Source organism: Equus przewalskii, chromosome 23 (genome assembly GCF_037783145.1).
Source record: "Equus przewalskii isolate Varuska chromosome 23, EquPr2, whole genome shotgun sequence".
NCBI classification, from domain to species: domain Eukaryota; kingdom Metazoa; phylum Chordata; class Mammalia; order Perissodactyla; family Equidae; genus Equus; species Equus przewalskii.
Window position 1 is genome coordinate 13339182 of NC_091853.1, and position 21858 is coordinate 13361039.

General features: G+C 40.4%; 1 protein-coding gene across 16 annotated transcripts in view; it reads left to right on the forward strand.

Moving 5' to 3' along the window:
* The first annotated feature begins 2086 nt into the window (after window positions 1-2086).
* Window positions 2087-21858, forward strand: part of TDRD5 (tudor domain containing 5) — an 82805-nt gene continuing 63033 nt past the window's right edge. For 3 of the 16 annotated variants that reach the window (XM_070591711.1, XM_070591706.1, XM_070591708.1), the window contains exons 1-4: window positions 6914-7047; window positions 7722-7959; window positions 8565-8972; window positions 10702-10895. In XM_070591711.1, coding sequence (XP_070447812.1) covers window positions 7728-7959; window positions 8565-8972; window positions 10702-10895 — 834 coding nt within the window. In that variant the 5' untranslated portion in view covers window positions 6914-7047; window positions 7722-7727. Of the gene's footprint in view, window positions 2175-6079; window positions 6160-6620; window positions 6766-6868; window positions 7048-7721; window positions 7960-8564; window positions 8973-10701; window positions 10896-21858 lie in introns of those variants that run through there. The other 13 variants (XM_070591707.1, XM_070591712.1, XM_070591704.1 and 10 more) reach the window with 9 other exon arrangements.

Genomic DNA, 21858 nt, shown 5'->3' on the forward strand with positions numbered 1-21858 from the left:
TTGGGCCAGATTAAGAAAAGGGTGGGTGATCCTCAGGTGATCAGGTGAGCTTTAAGAACTGGGTCTTCCACAAGAGGGAGCTTTTCAGAAGATAGCACCTCATCTATGGCAGGTCATTTGGTGGCTTGAAAGACTGGCAAAAGAAGAGACCAGAGAGATAGGCAGCCCCAGAAATGAAAAGCCTTTTATATCATATAAGATGTAAAAATCTGGATTTTATCTTATAGGCAGAAGAAGCCATTGAAGCATTTTAAGCAAGGAATCATATAGTCAGACTTGCAATTTAGAAAAGTGCCTTCGTGGACAAGGTGGAAGGTTAATTGAAAAGGGAAGAGGATGGAGGAAGAGAGACTAGCAAGGAGACTTGCAATAATGCAGGTCAAGGTGGGGAATATGAGTTATGTTCAGAGGAAAAGGTGATGACTCTCAGTACTCTGGTCAAAGTGACTGGGTGCATAGGGCTGACATCCAGCTGAGGGAATACAAGAGAAGAAACAGATTTTGTTTAAAGGCAGGTGGGCACAGTAAAGTCAGGGTTAGATATACTGAGCTAGCAGTGTCTATAGGGTATCTGTCTGGAAATGCACAGTAGACAGTTGAATATTTACATTTGACGCTCAGGACAAATGGTGCTTCTGTGATCAAGAGCTTGATCTTTCACCAGCTGCCAACATGGCCTCAGCTTTCTCGGTGGGGTCCTCAGGAGACACGAGCACAGACTCTCCACCACCGTGCTTGTTGCTGGGTTGAGCTTTGGACCCTCCCCTAACTGGCCCTCCACCCTTGCCAGTTGGGTTAGATGCTTTGTAGGCTTTGAGGCCTCTCTTGGCTCTTTCCTTTAGGACTTAAAAAGCTGATCAGGAAAAAAGTCAGGGGGCTTGATCTTAGGCCCAGTTTCCTTAGGCCTGCACTCTGGTTTTGACATTATAATCAAGTGCAGAGCTGGCCTAAGCCAGCCACTCCATAGTTCCTTTACCCCAAGCCCCATCCTAGTGCCCACTCAGCCTTTCAGGTATAGGGCTGTTCCTTGATTTTTAGGTAATCTTTCTCTTCAGATCAGGAGGTATCCCTGATTGCCACATGGAAGGGAAGACAAGGAACCACTGACAGAGAACACAGCGCACGGAAAAGTGACCGCTGGTAGCTTTGGCTCCATTATACTTCCATCTGGAATCTCTCTGTTCCCATCACTAAAGAAACATTTCCTGCTTCTGGTGACATGTGTGACCCTGAGGACTTATTTTGTACGTTGTCCAGTTCAGTGTTGTGTTATGGAGGGAATGGGGCCTGTCAGGGGTTGGGGGGTGAGGGGTTGGGGGGGGTGGAGATCCTAGAACAGTGCTTCCAACCTTTTCCCATTATGGCAAACATGGAAAATGATACTCTTCGAATGGCATACTGGGGCAAAGTTGAGGGGATTTGAGGGTATCTGTATTGGGCTTGGTGAGAAAGTGATATTTTTTATATATAATCATGGTAAGAAAAATAAAATGCAAAGTATTAGTGATTCAATATCAGTAAATTAAATTTGTATACTAATATTTTCAAAACGTAAGATAGAATCTTGAGTTTGCTTCCACAGATACAAATTTTATGTTTGAAATGGTTACATGAAATTCCTAATCAAGACTTTTTAATAAGCCCTTTAAATTTTTGTTACTGATTAGAAAAGTGTTCACACAATTTAAAAAGTTTCGTGTATTTATATATTTTCCAGCTTTCTTGAGGTATACTGACAAATACAAATTGTATATATTTAAGGCATACGAGGTGATGATTTGATATACGTATACATTGTGAAATGATTAAAAGTTTTGAAAACCATTTTTACAACCACTTAAAAATTTACGTCTTAAAGGATCGAATGTCTTTCATCGACAAGGGTAATTTTGATATTTATTGTGATGATGTAACTGGATTTCAAGTCTAATCAAACTTTTTCATAACGAGTATCTCAAGACAACGATGAGACGTCCGGGATCCCAGCAGGTGCAGGAGCCGCGGGGCTGGAGTGGAAGCTGCAGTGAGCGCAGGAGCGCGCGCCCAGCGGGAACCCCGCCCCGCGCCCCGGCCGCGCTGTGCGCTGCGCAGCCGCCTTGCGCACTGGAGCCGAAACTTCGCTCGCGGATCCGAGTGGGTGGACGGAGATCCTAGCAGAGCCCAGCGGCTTGCAGGTCAGTGAGTGTTGAATGGCTCTTATGTTACTAGCTGGAGGCCTGTGGGCGTGCCAGCTGACCCCACTTGGTTGCCTTCTGCAAAGCCTGGGTGGAGGCTACTTTGGGCTGGAGGGCTGCCAGCGCCTCCCTTCCCCTCAACCCTCAAGCTGCCCCGTGGGCTGAGAAAATCGGTGTTAGACTGCACATGTGTGCTCTATTCACGGCACAAGAGGCGAGGAGCTGCTCTAGAGCGGTGATTCCCACTTTAGCACGCGTCAGAATCACCTGGAGGGCTTGTTAAACGACGGATGGCCGGACTTCCCTCCCCTCCACCCTCGTCCCCTGTTTTGATTCAGCAGGTCAGGGTGGGGCCTGAGAATTTGCATTTCTAACAAGTTTCCAGTTTATGCCGTAATCACACATTGAGAACCACTGTCACAGAGGTTAAACAAAAGTGTTTTCTAAATACTCCACTTCAAGCACCCCCTTCTCACTCCCTTAACCTGGTTTATTTTTCTTAAGAGCACTTACCATTCCTTGACATTATATATAATGTATTTATCTGCTTTTCGTTTGTCCTTGGTGAGGTCCAGGGGAGCAGGAGCTTTGTTTTGCACTCTCTCGTAGTCCCATCGTCTAGAACAGTGCCTGGTACTTAGTCGGAGCTAAAAGATATTTGTTGCTTGAGTGAGCATGCCTTTTGGAAGGCATCAGCCAAAGCTGAAACCATGAGAGTGAAAAGGTCAGGAAGAGGGGGTAAGAGGAAAAAGGAGAAGGGCTGAGGACAGACCCAGGAGTACATGGACATTTAATGGAATAACAGAAATGAGAAGTAGAGCCGAAAGCTAGGAGCCAAGCCGAGTGCAGCAGCAGCGTGGAAACCCACAGAGGAGAGATTTTCAGAAAGGGAGGAGATACCAAGAATAAACAGCAGAGATCATCCAAGATGAAAGGAGTGAAAAGTCCTTAAGACTTGTCAATTAGAAGATTTCTCAATGATTTTGCTAAAAATAACTTAAGATGTGCAGAATATCGGGGGCAGATTGCTTTGGGTTGATTAGTGAATGGTGGATGAAAAAGAGGGAAAAAATGAGTGTGGATTATTTATTCAAGGATTTGGCCATGAAGGAATGGCGAGAGGGGGATGCAGTTCAAAAGAGAGTGTTTTTTTCTCTCTCTCCCTCTGTATTTGGTGTGCGTGTGTATAACATAAAAAGGATTAGAGCATAATTTTATGTTATAGGAAAGGAGTCTGTACAGACTTGTTGAATATACAGGACTGTGTAACAATAACCAAAGGTCAAAGTCATGGTCCTAGAGGAGTCGAGGGGATAGACTCAAGAATGGGATGGATGGCTAGGATGGATGGCCCCTCACCCTCTGAGACCATTAGGAAAGATTGAGCGGGGCCAGTTTTGAGGCCTGGGCTGGAAGTGGAGGGGGTTCATGTATGAGAGCCTCCATTTTCTCCGGGAGCTGGTACAAAGTCATTTTCTAATGGCGAGGCAGGAGTGGGTAAGAAGTGTAAGAAGGATGGCAAATGCTTGAAGTAATTGCAGTGGGAAATAGAATCAACCAGTGGCATCAGATGGCCCCAGATTGGGCATAATGTTAAAAAAACTTTGGCAAGCAGGAATGCTGTATTGGTTCTGTCACCAGCTTCTAACTCACCCACTCCCTCACTGTTTTTTTTTTTTCCAAAAGATTCATTCTTGTCATGAGGCATATGTTAAAGCTTCAGAAGCTTGAAAAAACACAGACAAAACCTCTTTACTGGTGTTTTCTAAGGCAGGAATGCTGGTAGGAGCAGCTGCAATTGAAATATACTCCCAGATGCAAGCAGGGATGGGAGGAGAGCAGGTGGAGACAGTTAATTACCAGGAGAAAAGTGGACTTGGTCATTATTATAGGCAGCAGGGTGGAAAACACATTGGTTTGACTCACAGAGCTTTCTGTTGTGGTTAATTAAGTGTAGGATCCCAGGGAATGAACTCAACAAACCCACTCAACAAACTCAACAAAGACCCACTATTCCTTTTTTATTTGTGTAACAACAAAAGGAAGCAAACCCAGAAAACACAATTCTAGGTCTGGGGAACAGAGGCCTCTCATGAGCAAAAGAGACATGACTTGTCACCCTATTCACCGGAACTAAATCAGATCCCAGACACAGGCCCTCTTAAGAGTAGCCTAAATATTCTTACGGAAGGATGCTGCTGAAACGCTGTAGCTAAGCACTGAAAACTTTCATCCCAGCCTTTCCCCTGAGGCCTTGTGATCCTTTATAGATAACTGATCTGGAGAAAAGTACCCAAACTTTCCCATGACTATCACTTACTAATTACAAACTAACACTAATTTTTGGGACCCAAAATATCACTGTTTGCCCTCAACATTTTGAGCTTATGGGGGTTAGGTGATACATGAACTGAATTCTGGTCCAAGTTCACCTTTGGGCAGGTCTAGTGGGACTGTGAATTCATCCTATGGTTATGTACCCTGCCTGCCACGTGAGTAGGTAGAGTAAGTGATCTTAGCAACTGACAGAATTCCTACGTTGGTGCATTCGCTCACTGAGTAAGGGCTATTCTGGTACGAAGCGCCCAGTGGAGGGCCAGAATTGTACATCGGAAGCATGACCACATACCTGGAGAATCGCAGCGGTGAGTGTCACCATCCGAGGCGTGAAGGATGTGGGTGTGATGGTTCCTACCTCACTCCCATTCACTTCCCAGGTTAGCCACCACAAAACACTGACAGGTCTTGGAGAATGACAATGCGTTACTGTAAACCCAACCGAGTGATGACGACTCCTTGTAGCTCCTCTTCCAAATGGGGTCTTCTTCTGTCTTTTTGTTTTTTTTTTAAGATTTTATCTTTCCTTTTTCTCCCGAAGCCCCTCCGGTACATAGTTGTGTATTTTTAGTTGTGGGTCCTTCTAGTTGTGGCATGTGGGATGCCATCCCAGCATGGCTTGATGAGCAGTGCCACATGCGAGCCCAGGATCCGAACCGACGGAACCCTGGGCTGCCAAAGCGGAGCGAGAACTTAACCACTCGGCCCCGGGGTCAGCCCCCAAATGGGATCTTCTTATTGAAGCGACTCAAACAGCCCCTGACACTCAGTTTGCAGTTACTGATCTGGGATTTAGCTTCAGTATATCTTTTTAAAACTCTATTTTCACCATGTACACCAATAACTTTCTAGATGCAATCATTAGTTTTATATTTTTATTGCCTGTCACTCTTTTTATATCCTTGTCCGTGTCTGTTTATCAGTTTCTTCACTTTAAAATAGGGATAATTGTAACTTTCTCAGAGTAATTGGGAAGAAAATCAAATAATCTTTGTAAATCGCATGTAGTTAAGTGCTCAATGTGTTACCTGTTAGCTCAGATAATTGGGGATGAGCATCTGGGATCATGTGTTTTTCACCTCATTGTTTATTTTGCAGGAATCATTTTCAAGTTATTTAGTGAGATGATAAACTTTCTGAATCCTTGCATGAGTCTTCTTTTCCTCCACTTGAATGCTGATTTTGCTGGGTAACGGATTCCAGGTTCAGCTTTGTCCCATTGGGAAATCGAATGGCAATCTAATTTCCATTGCTTTATAGGTAACATATTTCTGTATAAGAACTCTTGATTCCCTTTGTCCTAGGCTTTGTCTAGGATGGGATCTTTTTTCATTAGTTAGTCTAGGGACTCAGTGGGCCCTTTTAATCTGAAAATCTGGGGCATTTTCATCGTTCTAACCCTCACCACCATTCTTTCTGTTGTTTCTGTAACATCTGTCATTCAGATGTTGGACTATCTGGATCCATTCTTCATGTCTTATCATTTTCCTTTTTGTTAATTTGCTAATTAGTACTGTCCATTCTGCTATAAACCAGCCCATAAATCTGTTCTATTTTCTGTCTTTTAGGGATTCCTCAATATTCCTGGCTCATTGATGGAAGGTTTTGTTCCCCAGAGCTTGTTTTTGGATTTAATAGGTCATGGGAGGTAAGGTAGATGTGTGTGCTCAGGTTTCCTTCTTGATTCACATTCCTTGGTTCTCTTTTGGTTTGTCTGTTCCTTTAATTAGACTGTACATTTTAAGGTGGAAGTCTTTATACTATGCCTCTCTATTCTATACTTCTTAAACTACTGTTTCCTGGTTTTCAAAGACCTTACATCCCCAGGTTATTTCTCCCCGTACAGCCTCTTCTTTAGTTTCCCACCTCTTTTATCTCCAGTGGCACCTGGAATGGTCTCCGCTCATTCCAAAAGCTCTCCACGGCCCACATTCCTCTCTTCAGGGAGCCTAGATTGCATCTAGCTCTGCAGTGATTCTCCACCAAGCATGAGAATTGCCTGTAATTGCCCCCCAAAGAGATCTAGACCTGCTGAATCAGAATCTCTGCTCATCAGACCTGGGCATCTTCTTTTCCCCCTTGAATAAGCTCCACAGGTGATTCTGAGGCACACCCGGGTTAAGAACCTCGCGGCCGCCTTCTCCTCCCCGCTGGCTGCGGGTCCCTAAGGCGGGACGGCCCCCTGCCCAGGAGGTGGTTGGAGAGGTTCTCGCGCGGCAGCCCCACCTCACGTCTTCCAAGGACGTCGGAGGAGGTAGGCGCCGGCGATCCCGCTGCCCGAGAGTCCCGCCAAGCGTCCCAGCAACTGGGACGGCCCCCAGACTAGACCCTCGAGCTGCCACTCATGCCCAACCGTCGCCCTGGCCGCGCGCCGCGGGGCTGGCCTGTGGGCCCGGGCGCACCCCGCCGGCCCCCGGGCACTGGTGCGCAGGCGCGCGGGCCGCCCCCGCCGCTGCTCGGTCCGGGCCGCTAGTCCAGGCAGCGCCTTCGACTCTCCCGGGCCCGCAACGGCAGCGCCGGCGCCGGGGGCGAGACGGTGAGGGCGGCCTGGCAGGGCGGGCCCGCTGAGGGGTCTCGTCTGGGGGCCGCCCCAGTTGCGGGGCCGCACTCCGCCAGGGGCAGTGAGAGACGTTGGGGGCCGGGCGGGGAAGGGGACCCCGGCCTGGGCAGAATGGGGAGGGGCTGGCGAGGGCAGGGCGTTGACTCCGGCGAGGGCAAGCGGGGAGGCTGCCCGCGGGTTTGGGCTGAGGAAGGAGGCTGGTGCGAGCGCCCTTATGGGGCGCCCCGCCTGCGCTGGGGAAGGTGGGCTTGCGTTGCCCTCCATCCCAGTCCTGGTTCCCAGAGAGTCCACGAGAGATTCTATCTGATACGATGTTTGCGGTGTAGACTCACCCCAAACGAACCCCAGTGAACGCTTCCGCGAAAACGAGACGGGAACTTGGACTTCTCACACCTTAGCCAATGGCAGGGACTCCTTGAGACGCACGTGGGTTAATCAACACAGGTTGAGCTTTACAGTTTGAATTGGGGACTTGGGGGATGGGCTTCACAAGTTTGAGAAAACCCTCACCATATTGCTTCTGCCTTAACCACTTTTAAAACTCTCATCTCCGTTTTATATTCCGCTCTTGGTCGTTTTATTTTTTACGTTTTTGGTGGGGGGTTGTCTGCTTTTCCTCGTGAGCACTGTTTCTGTCTTAAATCCCGTAGGGTGCAATGTCTGAACAAGAGCGTATGCAGGAATGCCTGAGGAAAGAAATAAGGTCACTTCTCATTTCCACCAAAGATGGTTTGACCCCGCAGCAGTTGGAAAAGGAGTACCTTTCCATGGTTGGCAACCATTTACCACTCCGAATCCTTGGGTATCGGTCCACTATGGAACTCGTGTTGGACATGCCTGATGTTGTCAGTGTCTGCCCCTGTGGGGATGGTACTGTAATACTGAAAGGTAGGTTTAAGATTTGAAGGTCTAGAAACTTTGTAATAATAACTCACTTAGTAAAGAATTGTTCTACCAATTATCCTGCCTCCCAGGCAGGGGATTTTAATTCTTTGAAGGGGAGGGGATCATAGGCACCTTTGAGGTTTTGGGCAGAATTAGAGCTTTAGCAAAATCAAGAAACCTTTCCTCAGAAAGATGTGCATTCATAAAAACTACATCTTGCATATGATTTCAGATTATTGCACCATTAGGAGGAACATAACAGTGGGACTTTTTAGTTATGAAATCATGCTTTAAGTTTCATGAAGCACAAAAAAATTCATAGGGAAGTTTATTATTTATCTTCAGAGTTTCAGATCTTTAAGGAGTCAATTAGTAGTAGTAAGAATATATTGGGCTTTATCTTTCTCCATCCTCTGGTACAGGAGCTAACAAGCCCATTTCTTGCTAAACTGCAAGAAATAGAGGAACCGAGGGTTCCTGTTTATCATGCTACCTAGATGCACAGTTCCTTGGAGAGTTAAAAATTGTCTGTATTACCATAAATGCAAAGGATCAAGAAGGGAGTGAATTTTCACCTAAATAAGATTTCTTTTTTCACACCTCCTTAGCCATTCCAGATGAATCCACCAAAGGAATAGCAAGCTTAGTTGCAAAACAGAGGAGCAGCCATAAGGTTCGAAACTCCGTGCAGAAGGGAAGGGCCAGTGTTTGCTCTGGGCCAAGCTCTCGTCCGCGAGTACCTTACCGAGGAAGGGTGCCCCCTATTCTTCCAGCTGTTGTGAAGAGTGAGTTGAAAGACCTCTTGGCATTTTCTCCTGTTCTCCTCTCTGATTTTGAAAAGGCGTTTGCCAAGCGATTTGGACGATCTTTCCAGTATGTGCAGTATGGATTCCTCTCTATGTTTGAAGTGCTGAATGCTGCTTCAGATGTAATTTCTGTAGAGCAGACCCGAGGAGGTTCTTTGTTGATGCTAAAGAAGAGCGTATCAGAGGAAAAGCAGAGAGGATGGTCAGCAGGTAAGCATCTTAGCATTCGTAACTATTGTGGTCGGCAAATTCTGGAGCAGTCGTGGCACAGATAGAGGTATGTGAGCTCCAAGAGTTGGTTGAAGTTGAATCCTGGCTCTACCTCTTGCTGAGTGATCTCAGGCAAGTTACTTAAAATGTCTAAACCTTAGTTTCCTCATCTGTATAATAGGAATAATAATACTTGCCTCTTGGAGTTGTGCTGAAGATTAAATGAGATGAGGTCTGTAAAGTGCCTGGCATTTAGTAAGCTCGTAATAAGTGGCAGCTGTTATTATAAAAACACAAGATCAGTGCTCTCTAGGGCACTGAAAATGAACATTAGTTGTATGTGTTCATGTAAAGAAACATGGAAAATGAAAAGTTTTAAAAATAATAGCATTTGCTATCTGATCTTTGCTGTCACTGATTTTTGGTATCATGGCAGGCACTGCAGTAATTTATATGGTGTAATGATAACCACCTTTTTTGTATAGCATTTTGCCTTGGATTCTCATTGCCGTACCATAGACAGGTAGGGTGGGTAACCTCATCTTATAGATAAGGAAACCAAAGCTCAGGAAAGTCAAATGACTTTTTCAGAGTTACAGGGCTAGAAAAGTAGTACAGCTCTTATTACTGCTCGTGTGGTGCATTTACTCCCCCATCAGACCAATGTGATCATTTGTATAGTGTCTCTCTAGACCCTAGACAGTGTAGAATCTATACACTGAGCCTATTTGGGGAATTCTGTGCCTATTTCAGTGATTTTTCTTTTTCTCCAAAATCTGTATTTAGATTAATATGGGTGAACCATGAGAATGTCATGAGTTTACAAACCGGTATTTACACTCTGGTGTGTAATGTAATTTGAGGATATCGGGGGGGGGGTTATATACTCTGGTCAGGGAAAGCTGGGGGGGCACTGAGTGTTTTGAGTCTAGCCCTCACCCGTATCAGTATTCTTGAGGTGCTCGAATTTAGGGAGACAACTCATGCTATTAAGCTTATAAGAGATTGAGTTGTATACAGCAGTCTGCCAACTTATTGAATAGTGCAGGTGGATATTCCTTTCTAGTGATTGGATTGTTCGTGTTGCCCGTCCGTGGTCTCTTGTTCCTATCATCAGGAGATCTTGGAAGTAATGGTTTTTTTTGGTGACTTTGATCTTAGAGTAAATAAAGAGCTAGGCTATGGTGAGGTCCAGTGATACACCTTCCATGTTGTACAACAGAGTACACCTCTCCACTGGTAGTCCCCTCCCTACAAATCTTGAACAAAAAAATTCTAACTCTAGAATAATATCCTTTATTCTGTAGCTCCCCCCCCCCCCCCCCCGCCACGCATCCCGCTAGGTAGTTATCCAGTTTGAGAAGCATAGTTCTAAGCAGACTCCTTGCTGAGACACCTTTTAGTCTCCTAAACAGCTTTTTAGGTTTTTATCTATTGAAGCCTGCCTTTCTGTAGTTATCTTCAGGTGACCTTAAGTGGAGTTTCAGGTAGCCCCAGCCTTTTCAGTAACACACTTAGGGTCTCTTGGTTTTCTTCTATAGATAACTAATCACTTCCATTATATGTAAATTTTATCACCTTATTATGAAAATATTAAGCTTACTTACTTTAACTTTTAGTTCTGAGTTGAGGGTAGTTAGCTCACAGTAGCCTCTATATATAACTGCCAGAAAATAAAGTAGAAATTGCTAGTGACCGTTTTTCTCTCTTCTTCTTTTATTCACAAAAGGTAAAATTTTTACCCAGCCTTTTAGAGTGAAAAAACAAGGGTCATACCCCACAGGCTCCCCAGTAGCAAAGACACGCTTTTCACAACCCACTTCAAACGTGGAACCACCGAAGCAAGTACTGAATGTGGAAAAGGCTTCTAAGTCAAATGTAGTGGAGACCTCAAGGCTGAATCACACTGAAAAATTAAACCAGGTGAGATATCTGAGTTTGGAGATATAAATACACCAAAAATGGGTTTAAGTTAGATCTAATGGAAAAGCTGACCTTTAAAAATTCCAGTCATTTACTTATTTCAGATTTAACTCAAGTATTTTCTATGGCTCTGTGGATTAGGAAGAAGTGCGAGGTGGCAGTGAGAAAAGAGTACAATTTTATCAACTCTGTGGTTTCTACTATTTTCTGCAAATGACTCCCAAATCAGTATTTCTAGTTCCAGCTTCTCACCAAAGTTATAGAAGCATATTTACAACTTACCTCATGAGCATCTTCACCTGAATGGCTGGCCCTGAGCACTGCAGTTCTGCTGTTTTTCTGTGACTGTAGTGCTGAAGGGCTTTGAATAAAAACTACTAGAATTTAACCAACAAAGGCTTGGTTAAGATAGCAAGATAACAACTTAAGTAGAGCTCAGAATAAGCATATGGAAATTAAATTCAAGACATAAAAGTGCCTTATTTCTATAACTTAAAAAAATTAGCTTTAGTAACAATTTACATTTAGTAAAATTTATCCATTTTAAATGTATAGTTTGAGTTTTGACAAATGTTTCTAGTCATGTAATCACCATAAAATCAAGAAACAGAACGTTTCCATCATCCCTCAGAAAGTTCCTTCATGCCACTTGGTAGTTAATCTCTTTCTCTAGCTGCAGCCATAGACAGCCACTGCTTTCTATAATTTTGACTTTCCAAGAGTGTCATATAAATGGAATTAAATAATATCTAGCCTTTTGTGTCTAGCTTCTTTAATTTAGCATGGTGCTTTTGAAATTCATCTAGTGTTTATCAATAATTTGTTCTTTTCTCTTGTTGAGTATCATTCTACTGTATTAATAAACCTAAAATTATCATCCATTTCCCATTAGATGATATTTGGGTGGCTTCCTGTATGGGATATTATGAATAAAGCCACTATGAACAAAGTATGCACACTTTGTATGAACATAGACGTCATTTTTCTTGGGTAAATACCCAGAAGTAGGACTGCTGGGTCATGCAGAAAATGTATGCTTAGCTTTGGAAAACAGTTTGGCATTTTTTTATAAAGTGGCTGTATGAGTTTTATATAATATATAATTTATATATAATACATAATTTTATCTATCTAATTATATTAATATATGTTAATTATTATTAATACTGTATTAACTATAGTTTCCATGCTGTACATTACATCCCCAGGACTTACTTATTTTCTAACTGGAAGTTTGTTCTTTTGACCACCTCACACATTTTGCCCACCCCCAGCTCCCTGCCTCTGGCAACATTCGTCTGTTATTTGTATCTGTGAGTTTGGGTTTTTGTTGTTTGTTTGTTTGTTTAGGTTATATAAGTGAGATCGTATGGTATTTGTCTTTCTTTGACTTATTTCACTTAGCTTAATGCCCTCAAGCTTCATCCATCTTGTTGCAAATGGCAAGATTTTCTTTTTTTTCCGGCTGAATAATAATCCGTTGTGTATATATGTATACACACATTCCACATTTTCTTTACCCGTTCATCCGTCAGTGGACACTTGCTTTGTCTCCATGTCTTGGCTGTTGTGAATAATGCTGCAGTGAACATGGGGGTGCAGATATCCTGTTGAGTTAGTGTTTTTGTTTCCTTGGGATAAATACCCAGAAGTGGAGCTGCTGGATCATATGGTAGTTTTACTTTTAGTTTTTTGAGGAACCTCTGTACTGTTTTCCATGTGGCTGCACCAGTTCACATTCCCACCAGCAGTGCACCAGGGTTCCCTTTTCTCCACACCCTTACCAACGCTTGTTATTTCTTGTCTTTTTGATAAAAGTCCTTCTAACAGATGTGAGGTGATATCTCATTGTGGCTTTGATTTGCATTTCGTGTACCTGTTGACTGTCTGTATGTCTTCTTTGGAAAAATATCTATTCAGATTCTCTGCCCATTTTTTAATTGGAGTGTTTGCTTTTTGCTATTGTATGAGTTCTTTACACATTTTGGGTATTAACTCCTCATCAAATATATGATCTGCAAATATTTTCTCCCATTTGGTAGGTTGCCTTTTCATTTTGTTGTTGGTTTCCTTTGCTGTGCTGAAGCTTTTTAGTTTAATGTAGTCCCACTTGGTTTTTCTTTTTGCTTTTGTCGCCTTTACTTTGAGTGACAAATCCAGAAAATCATTGCCAAGACCGATGTCAAGGAGCTTACCATCTATGTTTTCTTCTAGGAGTTTTATGGTTTCAGGTCTTATGTTCAAGTCTTTAGTTCATTTTGAGTTAATTTTTGTATATAGTGTAGAGTTATATCCTTTTTGTAAAAAGTTTCTGAGTTCTGTGAGCTGCTCTAGCAAATTAAATGAACCCAAGGAGGAGGTCATGGGAACCTCTGATATAGGCACTTGGTCAGAAACACAAGTAATAGCCTGGACTTGTGATTGGCATCTGAAGTGGGGGATAGGGGCCGCACACAGCCTTGTGGGACTTGGCCCTTAACCTGTAGAATCTTGCCTATCTCCGGGTAGATAGCATCAGAATGAGTTGAATTGTAGGATACCCAGCTGCTGTTGGAGAATTGCTTAGATGTGGGGGGAAACCCACACATACCTTGTAATTGGAATCAGAATCTTATAGGTTTTAAACACAAATCTGTTTATATCATAAGTTACATTGTTTTTTTGTTAATGTTAAGCCAACCTGATATTGCTGGATGGCTCCCACTTGGTCATTATGTATTATCCTTTGTGTATATTGCTGGACTTAAATTGCTAATATCTTAAGGATTTTTGTGTTTATGTGCATAAGGTATATTGCTCTGTAGTTCTTGTAATGTTTTATCTGATTTTGGAATCATGGTAATACAGTCCTCTTGAAATGAGTTGGTAAGTTTTTCTTTTTTATTCTGAAAGAGTCTGTATTAATTTTTCTGAAACATTTCTTGGAATTCATCAGTGAAGCAAACTGGGCCTGGGGTTTTCTTTTGAAAAGATTTTCAACTATGGACTCAGTTTCTTTAACAGATAATGAGCTATTCAGATTATCTATTTCTACTTGAATGAGGTTTGGTACTTTATGTCTTTCAAGAAGTTGTCCATTTCATCTAAGTTGTCAAATGTGTTGAAGTAAAGTTATTTATAATATCCACTCAGTATCTTTTTAAGGTCTGTAGGATCTGTGGTGAAGCTCCTTCTCTCATTCCTAATATTGATAATCAGTGTCTATTCTCTCTCTCTTTTATGATCAGTCTGACTAAAGATTGATCCATTTATTTTTCAAAGAACCAGCTTTTGGTTTTATTGATTTTTCTGTTTTATATTTCATTTATTTCTGTGCTTATCTTTATTATTTCCTTTGTGTTAATTTTCTCCTCTTGCTCTTAAGGTAGACGTTTGATCTTTGATTTTGGTCCCTCTTTTTCTAATATAAACATGTAAGGCTATGAATTTCCTTTAAGTATTTCTTTAGTTGCATCTCAAAAATTTTGATATGTTGTGTTTTCATTTTCATTGAGTTCAAAATATTTTCTAGTTCCCGTTGTGATTTCTTCTCTCGTATGGATTATTTGTAAGTATGGTGTTTAATTTTCAAATATTTTGTGATTTTTCAGAGATGTTGTTGAGTTCTAATTTAATTGCATTGTGTTCAGAGACATAGTCTGATTTCATCTCTTATAAATGTATTAGTGCTTGCTGTATGGCCCAGAATGTTTGTCTTGGTGACTGTTTCATATGCACTTCAAAGTAATGTGCTTCCTGCTGTATTTGATTAGAGTGTTCTATAAATGTCAATTAGTAAAGTTAGTTATGATGTCCTTCAGGAGTTCTGTATTTTTACTGATGTTTTCCTGCTTTTCCCATTAATTACTGAGGGAGCAGTGTTGAAATCTTCAAATGTAATTGGGGATTTGTCTATTCTACGTTTTAGCTTCAGATATTTTTGAATCTCTCTTAGATGCATACACATTTAGGATTGATATGTGTTCCTGATGAGTTGCCCTATTTATCGTTATGAAATGTCTCTTTTTATTGCTCATAATATTCCTTGTTCTGAAGTCTACTTTGTTTGGTATTACCAAAGTCATACCAGCTTTCTTTAGGTGTAATGTTAACATTGTGTATCTTTTTACATCCTTTTATTTTATTTTTTAAAATTATCCTTATTTTAGTTTTTGCTGAGAAAGATTCACCCTGAGCTAACATCTCTGTCAATCTTCCTTTATTTTGTATGTGGGTTGCCACCACAGCATGACTGACAAGTGGTGTAGGTCCGTACCCAGAATCCGAAACTGCAGACCTGGGCTACTGAAGTGGAGTGTGCTGAACTTAACCACTGTGCCACAGGGATGCCCCACCTCCTTTTATTTTTAACCTACTTGTTTTACTTTTAAAATGGGCTTCCTGTAAGCAGCATATAGTTATGTCTTGCTTTTTTATCTAATATGACAATCTCTGTCATTTAACGGGAGTGTTTATACCATTTACATTGAATGTGATTACTGATATGGTTGGATTTAAATCTATCATCTTGCTATTTTTTTGATTTTCACCCATTTTTTTTCCTTCTTTATTTTGAATTAATTCTTTTAAATAAAATTTTTTTAGAGAAATTTTAGGTTAACAGCAAAATGAGCGAGAGTTGTCTTATACTCCCTGCCCCTACGTTCACACAGCCTCTGTTCTATGAGTGTCCTGCACCACAGTGGTACCTTTGTTATAATTGATGAACCTCCATTGACACATCATAATCACCCAAAGTCTGTAGTTTACATTAGAGTTCACTCTTGGTATTTGAAATTCTATGGGTTTTGACAAATTTGTGATGACATGTATCCAGTATTATAGTATCATACAGAATAGTTTCACTGCCCCCAAAATGATCTGTGGTCCATCTGCTCATCTCTTCTTCCCCCCTAGCCACCACTGCTCTTTTTACTGCCTCCATACTTCTGCCTTTTTTACAGTTTGAATCATACAATGTATAGCCTTTCATATTGGCTTTTTTTACTTAATTATTAAATATACATTTAAGGTTCTTCCATGTTTTCTTATGGCTTGAAAGCTTATTTCCTTTTAGCACTGAATAATATTCCATTATCTGGGTGTACCAGTTTATTTATCCATTCACCTACTGAAGGACGTCTTGGTTACTTCCAAGTTTTAGTAATTATGAATAAACTGCTGTAAACATATAAATGTAGGTTTTTGTGTGGACATAAGATTTCACCTCCTTGGAGTAAATACCAAGGAACATGACGATGGATGATAAGAATAAATTTAGTTTTATACAAAACCACCAAACTCTCTTCCAAAGTGTCTGTAACCATTCTGCATTCCCACAAGCAATGAAGGAGAGTTCCTGTTGCTACATCATTAGCATTTGGTGTTGTCAGTGTTTTGGATTTTTGCCATTCTGATAGGTATGTAGTGATATCTCACTGTTTTAATTTACAATTCCCTAATGACATATAATGTGGAACATCTTTTCAAATGCTTACTTTCCATGTGTATATTTTCTTTGGTGAGATGTCTCTTCAGGTCTTCCCCCCCCCCTTTTTTTTTTTTTAACCTGAGGAAGATCTGCCCTGAGCTAACATCTGTTGCCAATCTTATTTTTGCTTGAGGAAGATTCCCCTGAGCTAACGTCTGTGTCAGTCTTCCTCTATTGTGTATGTGGGTCACCACAACAGCATGGCTGCCAACGAGTGGTATAGGTCTGTGCCTGGGAACTGAACCCAGGTCACCGAAGAACATGCCAGACTTAACCACTAGGCTGCAGGGCCGGCCCCTCTTTTGCCCATTTTTTAGCCGGGTTCTTTGTTTTCTTATTGTTGAGTTTTAAGGGTTCTTTGTATATTTTCACTGACAACCCTGTATCATATATGTCTTTTACAAATATTTTTTCACAGTCTGTGGCTTGTCTTCCCATTCTCTTGAAGTTGTCTTTCACAGAGCCAAAGTTTTAAATTTTAATGAAGTTCAGCTTATCAATTATTTCTTTCATGGATTTTGCTTTATGTTTTGTGTAATAAGTCATTGCCACACCCAAGATCATCTAGCTGTTCCCCTATGTTATCTTCAAGGATATTTTTATAGTCTTTATTTTATGTTTAGATCTGTGATCCATTTTGAGTTAATTTTTGTGAAGGATGTAACGTCTGCATCTTGATTCAGTTTTTTGCATGTGGATGTCCAATTGTTCCAGCACCATTGTTGAAAAGACTGTCTTTGCTCCATTGTATTGCCTTTGCTGCTTCATCAAAGATCAATTGACTATGCAGTCATCTGCCATTTATTGACGTTTCAGTCAGTGACAGACCACATATACAACAGTGGTCCCATAAGGTTATAATGAAGCTGAAAAATTCCTATTGCCTAGTATATCTGGAGGAAGGCAGTCAAGAGGTTTGTCCATGACTTCGAAGGATTTTCCAAGGATGAGGAGGTTGTAAAAATCAACAAGGCTGTGGTTGACAGGGCAGACAGCTTTACCCTGGGTGTGGATGAAGATGACACTGAGGAGCTCCTGGAGGTGGCTCCTGAGGAACTGACTAATGAGGGGTTGTTGGAACTGGAACAGGAACGCATAGCTGAAGAAGAGGCAAGAGAAAAGGAAACTGCAGGAAAAGAAAAACTACCAAGAAAATTCACGAAGTGTTTAGCAGAAGCTTTTGCAGACCTCAGCAAGCTCCTTAAAACGTTTGAAAACATGGACCCTAACAACAAAAAGTTTTTATTCATAGAGATGAATGTTCATGGTGTATTATCTGTTTACAACCAAATCTATGATGAAAAAAAGAACCAAATCATGCAAACCACCATGGACATATTTCTCAAAAGTGACACCTCTTCAATAAGAGCTTCAGGAGGTGTTCCAGGAGAAGTCATTGTTATCATAGGAGATGACAGCCACATGTGTGTTAGTGTCCCTGAAGACAAGACCTTCCAGTGGGACAAGATGTGGAGGTGGGAAACAGTAATATTGATGATCCTGACCCTGTGTAGACCTAGACTAATGTGTGCATTTGTGTCTTAGTTTTTAACGAAAAAGTTTAAAAAGTAAAAAGAAAAGGGATGTTTTAAATAGAAAAAAGCTTTAGAGTAAGGATATAAAGAGAGGAAATATTTTTGTACACCTATAAAGTGCGTTTGTGTTTTAAGCTGTTATTATGAAAGTCAAAAGGTTAAAAACATTAAAAAGTTTATAAAGTAAAAAAGTTACGGTACACTAAAGTTAGTTTATTATTGAAAAAATAGCTTTTTGAAATAAATTTAGTGTAGCCTGAGTGTACAGTGTTTGTAAAGTCAGTAGTAGTATACAGTAATGTCCTAGGCTTTCACATTTACTTACCACTGACTCACCCAGAGCAGCTTCCAGTCTTGCAAGCTTCCTTCATGGTAAGTGAGCTATACAGACTTATCATTTTTATCTCTTATACTGTATTTTTACTGTACCTTTTCTATGTTTAGATAGGGTTAGATGCACAAATATTTACCGTTGTGTTAAAATTACCTACAGTGTTCAGTACACTAATATGCTGTACAGGTTTGTAGCCTAGGAGCAATGGGCTATACCATGTAGCCTAGGTGTGTAGTAGGCTGTCCCATCTAGGTTTGTGTTAAGTACGCTCTGATGTTTGCACAACAACAAAATCACCTAACGACGTGTTTCTCAGAACGTATCCTTGTCATCAAGCAATGCGTAACTGTATTTATGTGAATCTATTTCTGGGCTCTCCGTTCTGTTCCATTGGTTTGTCTGTTCTTTTGCCAGTACCACATTGTCTTGATTACTGTAGCTTCATAGTAAGTCTTGAAGTTGGGTGGTGTCAGTCATCCAACTTTGTTCTTTTTATTCAATGTTGGGTTGGTGATTCTTGGTCTTTTATAAATTTTTTAATCAGTTTGCTGATAGCCACAAAAAAAACTTGCTGGGATTTTGGTTGGGATTGTATTGAATTTATAGATCAAGTTGGAAAGAACTGACATCTTGACAATATTGTGTTTTCCTATCTGTGGATGTGGAACATCCCTCCATTTATTTAGTTCTTTGTTACTTTGATCAGAGTTTTGTACAGTTCCTCATACATATTTTATTCATAAGATTTATAGCTAAGTATTTCATTTTGGGGGGTGCTAATGTAAATGGTTGTGTGTTTTTAATTTCAAATTCCCCTTATTCATTGCTGGCATATAGTAAAGTGGTTGGCTTTTGTATTATTAACTTTGTATCTTGCAGCCTTGCTATAATTGCATATTAGTTCCAGGAGTTTTTTGGTTGATTTTTTTTATTTCTACGTAGACATGTCATCTGCAAACAAATATAGTTGTATTTCTTCCTTCTAAATTAGTGTACTTTTTATTTCCTTTTCTTGTCTGATTGAATTAGCTAGGACTCATAGTAGAATGTCAAAAAGCAACAATGAGAGGGGACATCTTTACCTTGTTCCTCATTAAGTATTTTTTGTGATTCCATTTTGTTGCTGCTATTTGTTAACTACTTATACCTCTTAAAAATATTTTTAGTGGATGCCTAAGGCTTTTCAACATATAGTCACATTTCACCCTCATATAATATTACACCATTTCATGTAGATTGTAAGAACCTTGGAACAATAGATTTAGATTTCCCCCTTCTCATTCTTTGTCCTATTGTTGTGATACATTTTAATTCTACATTTTATATACTCCTTAATGCATCATTATTTTTGCTATAAAATATGTATTTTGAATAAACAATATTTAAATTTAATATGAGTATTAAAATACTGTTTATTTAAAAAAATAAATCAACTATCTTTTAAAGAGGTTAAAAATGAAAAAACTTTTATATTTTTCCACATTTATTTCTGGTGCTCTCCAATCCCTTGTGCCTAAATTTCCCTCCAGTATAATTTTCCTTTTGCTTTGAAAACTAACATTTTGTATAACAGAAATCTGTTGGCAGTGAGTATTCTCAGCTTTTGTTCACCTGAAAAAGTCTTTGTCCTCATTTTTGGAAGATAATTTTGCTGGGTGTAGAATTCTAGGATGATAGGTTTTTCCTCCTTTTAGAATTTCAGAGGCAATTCCGTTGTCTTCTGGTCTGCATAGTTTCTGACAATAAGCCTATAGTAATTCTTTGTTCTTCTGTATAAAATGTTTTTTTTCCTCTGATGCTTTCAGGATTTTCTCTTTGTCGTTATTTCTGCAGTTTGATTCTGATGTCCCTTGGTGTAGTTTTCTAGATTTTTTCTGGTTGGGATTCATTGAGCTTCTTGTATCATTGCGTTTCTTGTATGTGGATTTATAATTTTCTCAAAAACTGGAAATGTTTTTTTCCAGTTTTTAAAAATTTTGAGGTCCTAGTAGTTTATAACATTGTGAAATTTCAGTTGTACATTATTATTTGTCAGTCACCATATAAATGTGCCTCTATACCTCTTATGCCCACCCTCTAACCCCCTTCCCCTCTGGTAACCACTAATCTGTTATGTCTGTCCATGTGTTTATCTTCCACATTTGAATGAAATCATATGGTGTTTGTCTTTCTCTGTCTGGCTTACTTCACTTAGCATAGTACCCTCAAGGTACATCCATGTTGTTGCAAGTAGGACAATTTTGTCTTTTTTTATGGCTGAGTAGTATTCCATTGGGTGTGTGTGTGCGTGCCACATCTTCTTTATCCATTCATCAGTTGATGGCCACTTGGGTTGCTTCCAAGTCTTGGCTATTGTGAATAATGCTGCAGTGACTATAGGGGTGCATAAACCTTTCTGAATTAGTGTTTTCATAATCTTTGGATAAATACCCAGAAGTGAAATAGCTGGATCATATGGTATTTCTATTTTTAATTTTTTGAGAAATATCCATACTATTTTCCATAATGGCTGCTCAGTTTGCATTCCCACCAGCAGTATGAGGGTTCCCTTTTCTCCATCTTCTCCACACTTGTTATTTCTTGTCTTTTTAATTCTGATGAATGTGAGGTGATATCTCATTGTAGTTTAGATTATTTTCATTTCCCTAATAATTAGTGACGTTGAATATCTTTTCATGTGCCTATTGGCCATCTGTATGTCTTCTTTGGAAAAATGTTTGTTCATATCCTCTGCCTATTTTTTGATCGGGTTGTTCTTTCTGTTGTTGTTGAGTTGTATGTGTTCTTTATATATTTTGGAAATTAACCCCTTATCAGGTATATGATTTGCAAATATTTTCTCGCAACTGGTGGGTTGTCTTTTCATTTTGTTAATGGTTTCCTTCGCCATGCAGAAGCTTTTTAGTTTGATGTAGTCCCATTGTTTATGTTTTCTTTTGTTTCCCTTGCCCAAGGAGACATGATATTCAAAAAGATACTGCTAAGACCAGTGTCAAGGAGCATACTGCCTTTGTTTTCTTCTAGGAGTTTTAGGGTTTCAGGTCTTAAATTCAAGCCTTTAATCCATTTTGAGTTAATTTTTGTGTATGGGGTAAGCTAATGGTCTACTTTAATTCTTTTCCACATGGCTGTCCAGTTTTCTCAACACCATTTATTGAAGAGACTTTCCTTTCTCCATTGTATATTCTTAACTCCTTTGTTGAAAATTAGCTGTCCATAGATCTGTGGTTTTATTCCTGGGTTTTCATTCTGTTCCATTAATCTGTGTGTCTGTTTTTCTGCCAGTACCATGCTTTTTTGATTACTGTAGCTTTGTAGTATATTTTGAAGTCAGGGATTATGATACCTCTAGCTCTGTTCTTTTTTCTCAGGATCACTTTGACTATTTGGGGTCTTTTGTTGTTCCATGTAGATTTTAGGAGTCTTTGTTCTATTTCTGTGAAGAATGTCATTGCGGGGCCAGCCCCATGGCTGAGTGGTTAAGTTTGTGCACTCCGCTTTGGCGGCCCAGGGTTTCACCAGTTCACATCCTGGGTGTGGACATGGCACCACTCATCAGGCCATGTTGAGGCAGCATCCCACATGCCACAACTAGAAGGATCCACAACTAAAATATACAACTAC